This window comes from Sphaerodactylus townsendi, linkage group LG03 (genome assembly GCF_021028975.2).
Source record: "Sphaerodactylus townsendi isolate TG3544 linkage group LG03, MPM_Stown_v2.3, whole genome shotgun sequence".
NCBI classification, from domain to species: domain Eukaryota; kingdom Metazoa; phylum Chordata; class Lepidosauria; order Squamata; family Sphaerodactylidae; genus Sphaerodactylus; species Sphaerodactylus townsendi.
Window position 1 is genome coordinate 159,034,075 of NC_059427.1, and position 14,832 is coordinate 159,048,906.

The 14,832-nt window shown below is 49.5% G+C and overlaps 1 protein-coding gene across 1 annotated transcript in view; it reads right to left on the reverse strand.

The window, feature by feature from the left end:
* Window positions 1-14,406, reverse strand: part of C3 (complement C3) — a 107,195-nt gene extending 92,789 nt beyond the window's left edge. The window contains 5 exon segments of the mRNA XM_048487522.1: window positions 2,543-2,628; window positions 3,419-3,489; window positions 5,676-5,838; window positions 9,874-10,066; window positions 14,291-14,406. Coding sequence (XP_048343479.1) covers window positions 2,543-2,628; window positions 3,419-3,489; window positions 5,676-5,838; window positions 9,874-10,066; window positions 14,291-14,361 — 584 coding nt within the window. The 5' untranslated portion in view covers window positions 14,362-14,406.
* Window positions 14,407-14,832: the final 426 nt, after the last annotated feature.

The window sequence follows — 14,832 nt, forward strand, 5'->3', positions numbered from 1 at the left end:
GGGGGTGCCCAGCACCTCCACCCACCCCATGATGAAACCGTGGGAGCAGAGGGCTGCTGTAGGGTCAGGGTGGGCTTGCTCATTGGCTGCTTTGTAAGGCAGGATGTCTTTTGTAAGGAAAAGCAGCAGTATTCTCCTCGCTGTGTGTGTGGGGGGAGCCAAAGCAAAGGGCCCCCTCACCGTTGCTTTGCGAGATTTTTTAAAGAGGAAAAGCAGCAACTCTCTCCTCACTGTTGCTTTTCATGTGCAGGAAACCTCATACCAAGAAAGTATCAGCAGAGTATAAAGCAGAGTCTGGCAAGATGAGAAGTCTTCTTGTGCTCACTGCAACCTCCTACCATATTTGGAAAAGAATACTCTCCACACAAGATGTTCTTTCCATAGGAAGGCATTTACTTTAGCAGTTGCAAGGTTACACAAGTCTATTCTATACAAGACTATTGTACTATACAGAACTCTTCAGCACGAACAAAGTTCAACACACACAGAACTGAACTCAGTCTCAACTCTCTATATCTCAACTCAGCATATACAAATGCATACATCAGGGATACTTTCCCCCGCCCACACAACAGCCTCTCATTGGTCTAGAATTACAGTTGAATTCACCAATCATGTTAAAGGTTAATCTTTGCTACTTTTGCCCCTAGACTGACTGTCTCCGTCCTTTGGGTTCGCAAACCTTCTGCTAACTTGAAATGACCCTTTCTGTGAACTTTTCACTCTTTTTAATATATCATGACAGAAAGCGTTGTGTGTTCACATGTGTGTGTTAGACATGGGGCACCAGGGTCATGGCCTGGGAGCGGGGGGGGGTAGGGGGTAGGGGGCATAGCCTGAAGAAGCTTGGGAACCACTAGCCTAGATCCTTATCTTACAGAAAAGCACGCTGTTAATACATCAGTTTACCGGAGTTTTTAATGATGTACAAGTTGCAGGCATTTTACCAGGTTTTCTTAGGATAGGAAGGGGAGATAGTGGGGGTGGGGTGGGGGGTTGTCAGTAGGTGTTTTAATTGTGTACTATTAGCTCCCTTGAGTCACAGAGAGGGACAGTGTTGTATAGCTATTAAGAGTGTCAGACAAAATCTAGAGAACTGGGTTCAATTCCCCACTCCTCCACATCAGCAGCAGACTCCAATCTGGTGAACCAGGTTTCTTTCCCCCACTCCTACACATGAAGCCTGCTGGGTGACCTTGGGTCAGCTGCAGTTCTCTGAGAACTGTCTCAGCCCCACCTGCCTCACAAGGTGTCTGTCGTGGGGAGAAAAAGGGGTTGTGATCATAGGCCACTTTGAACTCCGTAAGGTAGAAAAAAGGGTTTTTTAAAAAAACTAACCTGCCTCTTTTCTGATCTTCAGGTTATAAATGTTGTAATAAATAAAAACACACAATAAAAAATAGGTTTCATTGGTGAGAAATGTCTTTGGTTGCAGATGTTTCATTTGTCTCACTAACCTACCTCATAGGGTCATTGTGAGGATAAAATAGGATACCTCCCCCCAAAGTATTCTGCCCTGAACTCCTGGAAGAAAGAAAGGATCCATAGGCGTAGCTGCCACAGGGTCATCTGGGGACAAACGCCTGGGACGCCCCTGTGGTAGTCACGTGGGGGACAGAAAAATCACCCCCACACACACACACACTTCCAGGAAAGAGGAGGCTGGGCCTCGGCGCGATGTGTGCTTGCTTCCCGGGCCAAGGCCTGCCTCAGGGGCCCCCCGGAGCCCCCCCGGTGCCCTCCCCACCCCCATGCCCCCCACGCTCCATCCCCCACGCTTACCTGAGTTCAGTCAGCTGCAGCAGCCAGCTTAAAAAGTAGCCTAGTGGGAAATGAACTTCCCAGGATGTTCACATCATTAAGCTGTATTGGTTCACACCAGCAGTGGCGTAGGAGGTTAAGAGCTCGTGTATCTAATCTGGAGGAACCGGGTTTGATTCCCAGCTCTGCTGCCTGAGCTGTGGAGGCTTCTCTGGGGAATTCAGATTAGCCTGTACACTCCCACACACGCCAGCTGGGTGACCTTGGGCTAGTCACAGCTTCTCGGAGCTCTCTCAGCCCCACCTACCTCACAGGGTGTTTGTTGTGAGGGGGGAAAGGGCAAGGAGATTGTAAGCCCCTTTGAGTCTCCTGCAGGAGAGGAAGGGGGGATATAAATCCAAACTCTTCTTCTCTTCTATGTTGTTGGGGATTGTCTATATTTGTTTCAACATTTAATGCATGTTCATTTAAAATGTCCTTAAAATTTCATGTTTTTCTCTTTGTGTCAGTCATGCAAATTTTGATCAGGTAGATTGTTCTTTTTTTTTGCTAAGGAAGAAAGGATGCCAGAGATCGGTGTACGTGTGTGAGTATGAGAATGGAAGTGAGAGAGAGAAACATTATTTAAGCATCTGGAGGCTCAGGGGATTCCTAGTTTAACCTGAAACCGGAGGAGAAACGCAGAAGGTAATGGTGCTGATTTCATCCTCAGCTAATGTTTCAGTTTGCCTTCCGAACAGACTGTAATACGGTAATACTCGTAGAATTCATAGCGAATTACCTCACAATTTCAGGTAAGTTGAAAGGCTGGATGTTGGATGAAACAGAGGTAATGGAAGCGTGGTGGACCACAATGTCCTCTGGGGTCTGAAACAGAAGACAAGGTCATCATGGAGAGGGAGAAAAAGTACACACAACACACAAACAATTTTTAAAATGTATTTATCTATTGCCATCAAGTCACATCCTTGGGAGTTTTCAAGGCAAAAGACATGCAGAGGTGGTTTGCCGTTGTCTGCTTCTGCCCAGCAACTTTGGACCTCATTAGGGATCTCCCATCCAACTACTGGCCACAGGCAGCACTGTGTAGCTTCCCAGATGTGATGAGATCAAGGACGTAGGTAAGGGGGCGTTCCCGGGTTCAACCCTCCCATTACATGTCCAAAGCTCCACTCCCCGTTTGTGGTTTTTTGTATTTTTAGTGTTTTTTTCCATTTTCGGCCAGCAGGGGGCGCAGCTTTTAGGCTAGCACAGGGGTAGGGAACCTGCGGCTCTCCAGATGTTCAGGAACTACAATTCCCATCAGCCCCTATCAGCATGGCTAATTGGCCATGCTGGCAGGGGCTGATGGGAATTGTAGTTCCTGAACATCTGGAGAGCCGCAGGTTCCCTACCCCTGAGCTAGCAGCACCACAATTTCAGAGATTTTTCGAGAGCCTCTCCTGATGATACCACCCAGGTTTCGTGAGGTTTGATTCAGGGGATCCAAAGTTATGGACTCCCAAAGGGGGTGCCCCCATCCCCCATTGTTTCCAATGGGAGCTGATAGAAGATGGGGCTACACCTTTGAAGCCTTCAAAAAAGAGTTGCTGAGACCCTTTTCATGATCCTGCTCCCCACCATTTGCACAAACAAACACATTCATTGCATCTCTTACCAGAAACTCCACAATCACGTTTTTCTCCACAGGCTCCAGGTGGTAGCCCACAGGGAAGACTCGATAGCGCACTGAGGAAGAATACAACATGACAACATAGAGTGAAGATGCTGGTACAGTGGCGTAGCTACCATAGGACAGAGTGGGGACAACTGCCCCGGGCGGGCCCCCGTTTGGTCACATGGGGGTAGAAAATCGCCCTCCACACCGCTCCCCCTTCCCCCTTGGCCAGGGTTGGCCCCACCAGGCCACTCCTTCAGTCACCAAGGGCTGAAGGTGTGTCCTAGCAGGGCTGTTGCAGGGCGCCCCTCAGCCCCGCCCCGCCAACCCCACCAGGCCCTGCCGGGCAGTCTGGGACCACTGCCAGCTCAGGTAAGTGGGGCGTGGGGGGCATAGCTCCACAGGGCATGGGGATGCTGTGGGGGTGCCATTTTGCTCCGGGAACCATTTCCCCACGCTACGCCTCTTTATCCTAGAGCAGTGGTGGCGAACCTAAGACACTCCAGATGTTCATGGACTACAATTTCCATCAGCCCCTGCCAGCATGGCCAATTGGAATTGTAGTCCTGAACATCTGGAGTGCCATAGGTTCACCACCACAGTCCTAGAGCCTGAAGGGTCAGGCTACAAAATAACATCCTTGAATTTCCAGAAATTTTTTTTCTCATACTCAAAAAGCAACCCAGAGGGGGCAAATGAGGACAGTTGCCATCTCTGGGTTGGGAAATACCTGGAGATTTGGGCATGGAGTCTGAAGAGGGCAGGATTTGGCGAGGGGCTTCATTGGGGTATCATGGCAGAGAGACCAACGTCCAAGGCAGTTATTTTCCACAAGTGACCTGATCTCTGTCACCTGGAAATTGGTTTTCTCTTTGGCACTCCAGATGTTCATGGACTACAATTCCAATTGGCCAGGCTGGCAGGGGCTGATGGGAATTGTAGTCCATGAAATTGGTTCTCTCTTTCTCACAATACTAGAACCAAGGGGCATACATTGAAAATGCTGGGGGGAAGAATTAGGACTAATAAAAGGAAACACTTCTTCACGCAACGTGTGATTGGTGTTTGGAATATGCTGCCACAGGAGGTGGTGATGGCCACTAACCTGGATAGCTTTAAAAGGGGCTTGGACAGATTTATGGAGGAGAAGTCGATCTCTGGCTACCAATCTTGATTCTCTTTGATATGAGATTGCAAATGCCTTAACAGTCCAGGTGCTCGGGAGCAACAGCCGCAGAAGGCCATTGCTTTCACATCCTGCATGTGAGCTCCCAAAGGCACCTGGTGGGCCACTGCGAGTAGCAGAGAGCTGGACTAGATGGACTCTGGTCTGATCCAGCTGGCTTGTTCTTATGTTCTTATGTTTTCATCCCAGGAGTTCTCCAGGAGCAACCTAGAGGTTGGCAACCCGACTTCTTTATGTTGGAAGAGTGGAGACTGAAATCTTTGTTCTCCCAAACACCACCCACCCACCCCACCCCTGCTCACACCATTTCACCATCCCTTTCAAATCAAGGATAATCTTATCAGGGTCAGGATTGGGTTGCCAACCCTTGCTTGGGAAATTCCTGGAGATTTGGGGGGGCAGATAGAGCCTGAGGAGGAGGGTGAGGTTTGGGGTGGAGAGGGATTTCAGCAGGGAATGATTCTGTCGAGCCCACCCTCCAAAGTGGCTATTTTCCCCCAGGGGACCTTATCTCTGTAGTCAGGAGGGGGATCAATTGTGATCCCAGCAGGATGGCAACCCTGTCCCAATAGGCTTGCCAATTCTGTATTGGGAAATCCCCGGAGATTTGGGGGTGAACCCTAGGGAGTGGGGGGGGGGGAGACTTCAGTGGGTAGACTACTGATCGCTGTAGTCTACAGATCAGTTGTAATTCCAGATCTTCTAGGATCATCTGGAGATCTCCTTGGATCATGGGGAGGCTGGCTACCCTAGCCGTTGGTATTGTTCTGCTCATCCAGCCTGCGTGACCATTCAGTGCTGGTTTGTTAAGGTTAGAGCAGCCTGTATTTTGTTTGGATTTCCTTTGTAGATCAGCAGTCTAGGATCTCAGGAGGCTTCAGCCACCACCAGCTGCCCCACCTTGAAACCGGTTGAGATTCGCAGTGCCTTTGGTCAAGGAATGCCAGCTTCTTTTCATTGGCTCTCTCCCACAAATAACCGTCTCTCTTCAACCCCACTGGTAAGAGAGGCATCTAAAGAAAGGTCTGGACCAGGAGCGGATCTGCCGGCGAGTGGGAGAATCCAAGGTACCTGCACTTCCAGGTGTGTAGATGGTCTTATCTGTTTGGATGAAGATGTAGCCGCTTTGGAAGGAGACCAAAACCACCTTCTCCAGCTGGAACTGGGCACTGCTGGCTTGGACAATCACATACTGGCTGAGCTTGGAATCTTTCTTCATGTCTTTGGCTGGAACCTGTTTGACGGAGATGGAGAGCCAGATAATTGGGTGTTTGCTGGTGGGGTAAACTACACTACTGCTAGAAGGGTGTGTGGAGAGCTCCAAGAGATGGGTGGCTTCTTGTGGCAGGCAGACCCCCTACTAGGCCTCTAGAAGCAGTTCCTGGAATTTTTAGAAGAAGAGTTTGGATTTATACTCCACCTTTCTCTCCTGTAAGGACACTCAGGGTGGCTTACAAGCTCCTTTCGCTTCCTCTCCCCACAACAGACACCTTGTGAGGCAGGTGGGGCTGAGAGAGTTCTGAGACAAGGTCACCCAGCAGGAATGTAAGAGTGCAGGAACATATCTGGTTCACCAGATAAGACTCTGCCACTCAAAGGAACTCTCTTCCGCAATTTCTACAATCCTCCATCTCGTTGATTGAACATCCCACTTTGTTGATTGCCCTGTCTCTGTGTAATCCTCCTCCAGAAAGGCAGACTATAAACAACATAAGTAAACTTTTAAATGTATAAATGTGCAATCAATACTTTAAACGATGTTTTGAAAAGGTCACTTGAAGCATGCAGGTAGGGCGAAGATGAGTAACTAAATGAATATTTGATTCAGAAGCAAAAGCACGGTCATTTATAATCCGAAGACACCATGAAGCCGATCTCTCACCATGCAGGAGAACAATCATCCCAACCTCACGTTTGCACCTGCATTTGTGCAAATTTCCGTATGACTGCTAATGGGCTGGGTACCTTATCAGCTCTCAAGGAAAGCCAGAAACACAAGCATGGCTCAGAAAACACTTCAGGATATAGGTGCTAGAAAGAGCCTTCCGGACATCAAAGAGGCTCTATACCAGTGGTGGCGAACCTATGGCATGGGTGCCAGAGGTGGCACTCAGAGCCCTCTCTGTGGGCATGCGCAAACAGAGTCCCCCCCCCCCACACACACACACACATCTAGGCTGGTCTGGGCTGCTGGGCTTGATTATTAGCATTAAACCTAAGACCTAGTTTTGGGGAAGCAGTGTAGATAACCCTGTTAAGCGCTGTTAAACCCCACTGATTTTCATGCGAAGAACTAAAGCACGATCCTTTACCTGGGAGTAAGCTCAGTTGCTGGCAATAGGGCTTGCTTCTGAGTAAACCCTTCTAGGGTCGTGATTCACCCGTTGGAAGAGTTGCACGGTTGCTTCAAAGCAAAGCTAATGCCTACCACCAAGCTTACTCCCAAGCAACGCACGCCTCAGAGCCAACCATTTTTTCTAAACTAAAACCTCAGTATTCAGGTTAAATTGCCGGGTTGGCACTTTGCGATAAATAAGTGGGTTTTGGGTTGCAATTTGGGCACTCGGTCTCAAAAAGGTTCGCCATCACTGCTCTATACTCTGTTATGTTAATGGGCCTTTCTTTCTTTCTACTCTGCTCTCAGTTTCCCACATTCCCTTGATTTGCAACATGTAACAAACTAAGAGCACCCACGTCCCTGTGCCTGGCGCTATCTCTTTCCACCGGCCTTTTGATCCTAATGGCTGTAACATTTCTGTCTCGTTTCATTCTGCTTTTGATATGGGGTGTGAAAGTTGGGGTGGGGGGGAGAAATTCAGAGATAAAAGGTTGTACCCAAGACCTGTTCTTTAGAACTGGCTTCTTTAGCCATACCAACGTCTGTCAATAAAGGCTTCTGGTGGGAAATCTAGCCTCATATGTGGGTCTACTGATCTGGGGCTTGAAAATAAAGTTGCCAACCTCCAGATAGAAGCAGGAGATTCCCAGACAACAGAGGTCGGTACTCCTGGTCAAAATGGCTGCTACCGTGTTTCTCCGAAAATAAGACTGTCTTATATTAATGTTTGCTCCCAAAGATGCGCTATGTCTTATTTTCAGGGGATGTCTTATTTTTCCGCTCCACAGCTGCATGCTCTGGTGTTCTGTTCGACGGGCATGCTTCCAAACAAAAACTTTGCCACGTCTTACTTTTGGGGGATGCTTTATATTTAGCACTTCAGCAAAACCTCTACTGCGTCTTATTCTCAGGGGATGTCTTATTTTTGGAGAAACAGGGTATGGAGGGTGGACTCAAGAGCACTATATCTGAGACCCTGCTCTCTCTCCAGACTCTACCCACAAAATCTCTGGCCGTTTCCCAAACTGTAACTGGCAATCCGATCGACGGGAAGTCAAGCACCGGCAGTCTGAGAGATTTAGAGCAAGGCTGCAAATGGCTCCTTCCTGTCAGGGCATTATTTTGCTCCGCTGGGAAATGTTGGGTTTCTAATCCCAGGATATGCACAAACTAACTCTCTGCCAGTACAAACCAGCAGAGGGCAACAACGGTAGATCTGGGCCCGAAGATACTCATATGTGCACATGAACAACGATCGAAGCTGCCTTGCGTGGAATCAGACCCCTGCTCCATCAAGGTCAGCGCGGTCTGCTCAACTGGCAGCCGCCGCTCTCCAGAGATCCAGGCAGAGGTCCTTCCCATCACTGCTGCCAGCGTGGTGTAGCGGTTAAGAGCAGGTGGATTCTAATCTGGAGAACCGGGTCTGATTCCCCACTCCTCCACCTGAGTGGCTGAGACTCATCTGGTGAACCAGATGTGTTTCCACACTCTTAACACATGCCAGCTGGGTGACCTTGGGCTAGTCACAGTTCACTCGGAACTCTCTTGGCCCCCTGCCACACAAGGTGTCTGTTGTGGGGAGAGGAAGGGAAAGGAGCTTGTAAGCCACCCTGAGTCTCCTTACAGGACAGAAAGGTGGGGTATACATCCTAACTCTCCCTCATAACCCTTTCAACTGGAAATGCCGGGACTAAGCTTGGGACCTTCTGCAGCTGCTCCACCCCAAACCAGCTTCTGCACAAGGACACAAGTACTAAATTGGATCGTCCACAAATATCCTCTCTGTGATCTGGCCACAGCTTCTCTGCCTGGATTACCGTCACTCCTATCCTATCATTGCGGTCACCAAGGACTTAAATGGAGACAGTCATGATCATTGTGTTGGTGCCCTCTGTGACGAGCGAGACAGGAAGGACTCTGACATTTGCAAACTGTCCAGGAGCTGCTGCTCGTCTGCTAGCCACACTTTACAGGTTTGATGCCTGCAGTCCAGCCATGTGGACACTGAAGTGCCTGGAATTGCTCAGGATTGTGCCCACTGAAACCACTGGCATCCCTTTCTGGTGGAAGAAGCAGCCTCATTCTCAAACTGGACTACTCTGGAGCCTACAACTGTCTGGATTGCCAGCATCTTATACCTAATATTCTAGCCATTGTTGTGCTCCATTTTGGCCCTTTCCGCATGAGCCAATTATCCTGGGGTGGGATTAAACCCAGTTTGGGCGGGAACTTCGCTTGGTTCCCGCCCCTAAACTGGGTCAATCCCGCTTTAAATCCCCCAAGGCAGGATATTGGAGAATCGCACTATTCTTTTCAAGTATCCCACCGTGGAACCGGGTCCGAGCAAATGGTCCCAGCAGGGAGGCGGGTTGACGGCGACTGCACTGTCCCCTTTCCTCCCCTGCCATTGCGACACCAGCCTGTGAGGGGAAGGGTACCCGAGGTGCAGGGAGGTGGGGCGCAGGCGGCAGCTGTGGCTCTCTGAAAACCACGGTGGCAACCTGCTGCAGCATTGCGAGCTGCTGCCCCAGGCCGTTCGCAGTCCCAGGGCCATTTATCTCGGCTACCCCCTGGGATAAATGGCCCGTCCGGAAAGGGTCTTTGAGCTCCCAATTGTTGCGCTTGACTACTCTGGTGTATTTCTGACTGATTTTTGAATGTTTGTGGATGTTGTTATGTACAAATAAGAAACTAGGAAGAGTGTGAATATAAGCAAAACAACTGAATAGATAAGACTTAACTGTGTTGATCAGAGCATTGCATGGATTACAGTGTAGTAACTTATATATCGGTTCTGTTTATGGAATACAATTTTGTTGCTTTACTATTTGGCAAGATGCCTATAAATTTTGAAATTGCCACTCAATTTAATAGAGTGTGAACACATTCTTGGTACCCTGTTGCTATGTACAACCATCCCCACATACCCACCTTTACACTGGGGGTCACCATCATCCCATTTTCTTGGTTCAGAGTATCTTTGACCAGGTACAAGGCCTTCTTCTTCTGTGGGAAGTCAAAGACCGTGACCGTCACTTCCGTCAGCGCCCCCAGGCCGTGAGCCTCCACGATGATCTTCTCTTCACTCTCCACCCGCAGGACATTGGGAGTTATGAGGCTGTACCTGTGGAGAAGAATGTATCTGTGCATCGAGTTTGTGGGATCAAGATGATAGGATATATCTCCCTATGCCAGCGATGGCGAACCTTTTCGAGACTGAGTGCCCAAATTGCAACCCAAAACCCACTTATTTATCGCAAAGTGCCAACATGGCAATTTAACCTGAATACTGAGGTTTTAGTTTAGAAAAAACGGTTGGCTCCAAGGCATGCGTTACTCAGGAGTTAGCTTAGTGAAGCAACCGTGCGTGAATCACGATCCTAGGAGGGTTTACTCAGAAGCAAGCCCCATTGCCAGCAACCGAGCTTATTCCCAGGTAAAGGATCATGCCCAGGCCAGCCTAGATATGTGTTTGTGGGGAGTGATTTTCCACCCCCCTCCCACATGATGAACTCTGTACGCGAGTGCCCACAGAGAGGGCTCTGAGTGCCACCTCTGGCACCCGTGCCATAGGTTCGCCACCACTGCCCCACTCCTTGTTTTGAAACAGTCAAGAAGAAACAGCAGCAGGAGAGATGACTCTTATGGTCACTCGTATCGATCCCAGCCAAAGAGCAAGGACGGTCAAGAGGAGAAGGCTCAGATGACGACACATTTCAAAGAGTCCATGTCATCGCTTCTCTATAAACAGAGACACAGCTCGAGAAGGTGATTTTACCAGGTATGATTTGAAAGGTTAGCCGCCTTGCTGGCTTTTGGGAAGGCAGAAAGGTGGGATACAAATTTTGTAAATAAAAAGAAAAGAAAAGCTATTGTGTACAAATGCGGGGCCATAATGGCACTTTGCGGAAGATGACTGTAACTTGAGGAGCTAGCGGCGAGCCACAGATTTCTCCATCTGTGTCCAAGATGCCCACTGGTGCTAAAGACATCCTTTCTGTAGACATATCTTTTTCTTCTTAATATTCATTTGCCTTGGTTGTTTATGAGCTTGGACTAAGGCGCCTGGTACTGGAATGCAGGGAGCTTCAGGTACCAGACGCAGGCTGCCTAGCACAGTTTATCAGTTGGCCCTGGGATGAATAACTCCCCTTAATGCAGCAGGAACACACACAGGCAGACAATCGTTTAGAATAGTGTATAAGTTCCTGAATCTCGGCTCAGGCTGGACTGCGGAGAAGTTTGGAGTGGAGACATCTGAGGGGGGATATGATTGAAGTCTATAAAATTATGCATAGGGTAGAAAATGTCGACAGAGAGAAAATTTTCCCTCTTTCTCACAATACTAGAACCAAGGAGCATACATTGAAAATGCTGGGGGAGGGGGGAATTAGGACTAATAAAAGGAAACATTTCTTCACGCAACGTGTGATTGGTGTTTGGGATATGCTGCCACAGGAGGTGGTGATGGCCTGGATAGCTTTAAAAGGGGCTTGGACAGATTTATGGAGGAGAAGTCGATCTATGGCTACCAATCTTGATCCTCCTTGGCCTGAGATTGCAAATGCCTTAGCAGACCAGGTGCTCGGGAGCAGCAGCAGCAGCAGAAGGCCATTGCTTTCACAGCCTGCCTGTGAGCTCCCAAAGGCACCTGGTGGGCCACTGCGAGTAGCAGAGTGCTGGACTAGATGGACTCTGGTCTGATCCAGCAGGCTCTTCCTTGTGTTCTTAAGCACTAGGCGTGTCAGCCAACTCTTGGAGTTTGCCTGCTGTCATTCTTGGGTGTCCTGTAGCACAAGGAGTGGGGGTATAATCTCTAAGTTATTCTCTGTTTACGCTAGTGACTTTTTGACATCTCATCACTAGACATTTCAATAAAACTGTTTTCCTTCGCCGTTGCTGGAGTGCTTCTTACCAGCTGGTAATGAGATCCTAAGCGTTGCTCAGAATTCAGCCTCACATTGTGTGACAGGATTCAAGGTTGGATTTGCACCAGTAACTGCCCAGTTTAAAAAACAGGTGCCAAGACCCCACATGACTGCTGTTGCCCCACAAACATCATGTTTAAATCCAGCCTTACTTCTCACCAGAGGAATATCTAGGGCAGGGGTAGGGAACCTGCGGCTCTCCAGATGTTCAGGAACTACAATTCCCATCAGCCCCTACCAGCATGGCCAATTGGCCATGCTGACAGAGGCTGATGGGAATTGTAGTTCCTGAACATCTGGAGAGCCGCAGGTTCCCTACCCCTGATCTAGGGGAAGTGTAGCCTGGTGCAAAATCTGAGCTTTTTTGCACACACACACCCTTTTATGGGCAGCCGCCTCCCCCCACCACCACCACCAGTGTATAGAGTCAGTGTATGGGCCCAGGGGGGAGGAGGAGGGGGATGGGGCAATTTTCTGCCCCCCATATGGCTAAATGGCCTCAGGTCGGGGACGTTTGACCCCATATGTCACCCTAGACGATACGCCCCTGCTTCTCACAAAGAGGTAATAACATTACAGTAGCAACTCAGTTTCAAGCATTTGAGCATTTTCAGTTGGGAAGAACGCTGGGGAGAGTCATTATTTTATTATTTGTTGGATTGTGGCACAGACTGGAATTCAGGACAGCCGCTTAAGCTGTCTGGCCGTGGAGAATTCTACCAAAGGTTATCAGCCCTTGATATCTGAATGGAGCCCCTCTGTTTAGAAGTACCTTGGAGAATCAGATACTGGGGTGGGTGGGCACCTTCCCATCTCGTGCTGATGTCATCCACCTGAACAATGCAGGTGGGGCCACACCTGCTCGCACCCCAGTCTCACTGGACTCCCAGGAGCAGACATCAGGATGTGCCCTGATTTGGCCAGTTCCCGGAGCTTCAGGCAGAGGATCCTGGGGCCGGCAGGGGTTGAGGGAGGAGAGACTTCAGTGAGGCCCAACGCCACGGGATCCCCCCTTCAAAGCAGCCGTTTCTTCCAAGGAAACGGATCTCTGGCATCGGGAGATCCATTGTTATTCCGGGAATCTCCTAGAGGTTGGCATTCCTCCCTTGAGCTCCACGGCCTCCTCCGTTGCTTCACTTGACCACTGGAGTCCAGAAATGACACTCACGTCGGAAGGGTTGCGTTGGTGTGAGCAAATCACAGCCGACTCACAATCACCCCATCAGGTTTTGAAGGCAAGTGGTTAAGCAGAGGTGGTTTGCCACTGCCTGCCCGTGCAGAGTCTTTCTTGGTGGTCTCCCATCCAACTGCAGACCCTGCTTAGCTTCCCACACCTGACAAGACTGGGCTGTACTGTACCATTCCACATCCCTCCGTAGAAGAAGAGTCTGGATTTATTACACACACACACACCCTTCTCTCCTGTAGGGGACTTACAATCTCCTTTCCCTTCCCCACCCCCACAACAAACACCCTGTGAGGTGGGTGGGGCTGAGAGAGCTCCAAAGAATTGTGACTAGACCAAGGTCACCCAGCTGGCATGTGTTGGAGCGCACAAGCTGATCTGGTTCACCAGATAAGCCTTTACAGCTCAAGTGGCAGATAGGGGAATCAAACCCGGTTCCCCAGAGTAGAGTGCACCTGCTCTTAACCACTACACAATGCTGGCTCTACTATGGCTCTACGCCACGCTGACTCTACCAGTACATGCTGGACTGGAGAAATCCATCCCAAAATCAACTGGTTGTCATGGGCTTTCCGGGCTGTGTGGCTGTAGTCTGGTAGATAGAAGCAGTAGTGGTGTAGGAGGTTAAGAGCTCGTGTATCTAATCTGGAGGAACCGGGTTTGATTCCCAGCTCTGCCGCCTGAACTGTGGAGGCTTATCTGGGGAATTCAGATTAGCCTGTACACTCCCACACACGCCAGCTGGGTGACCTTGGGCTAGTCACAGCTTCTCGGAGCTCTCTCAGCCCCACCTACCTCACAGGGTGTTTGCTGTGAGGGGGGAAGGGCAAGGAGATTGTCAGCCCCTTTGAGTCTCCTATAGGAGAGAAAGGGGGGATATAAATCCAAACTCTTCTTCTTCTTCTTCTAGATTTTGTTCCTAACGTTTCGCCTGCATCTGTGGCTGGCATCATATAGCAATTCAGCCACAGATGCAGGTGAAACGTTAGGAACAAGATCTACCGGACCACAGCAACACAACCCGGAAAGCCCACAACGACCAGTAGAGCCTTTGACAATACATCCCAAAATCACAGATAGCGGAGACTTGAATTCAACAAATCTCCTCAGTGCCTAACTACAGACCTGGGAAGAAGTATGTGGAGCGGGCCTCCCTTATTTGGCAGAGGATGGCTGCCTTGCTTTGGATGGGGCGGGGGGGGGGGGGGGGGATTAAAACCCATCTTGTACTTACAGCTCACTGTGAGACGAAGCGGCGAAGCAGACCACCAGGGCAGCCAGCAGGCAGAGAGGAGATCCCCCCATGGTGTTCTGGGTCAGGAAGAGCCGTTTGCAAAGCTGAGTATTTATCCTGGGAGCCCCCTCAAGGCCGAACCTTGGGCAACGCTCAGTGGTTAATCAGTGCTTGTGGGGAGGAGTTTGAGCAACCTGGGAATTTTGGAGGAAACCAGCCCAGCCGCCCCAAATCCAATGTTTGTCCTTTTGCTAAGCAGCCACAAAAAAAAAAGTACACCAGAATGAGGAAGCGAGTCAAATCCACTTCTTTGATTCCTCCACCAGTCAGAAGGGCTGCCAATTTTGGTGGGCGTGATCTGCTATTGATAGTTGTGCCAGCAGGTAGCATGGTCTGGGACTATTTTGCAGGTGGTGGAAATTCTGTCAGGGGGATAGTATTTTATGTGATTTGAGATGCGTTCCTAAATCAATGCAATTGCTTAAACAACAAATCAATGCCGCTACCAGATACCCTGTTTCCCCGAATATAAGACATCCCCT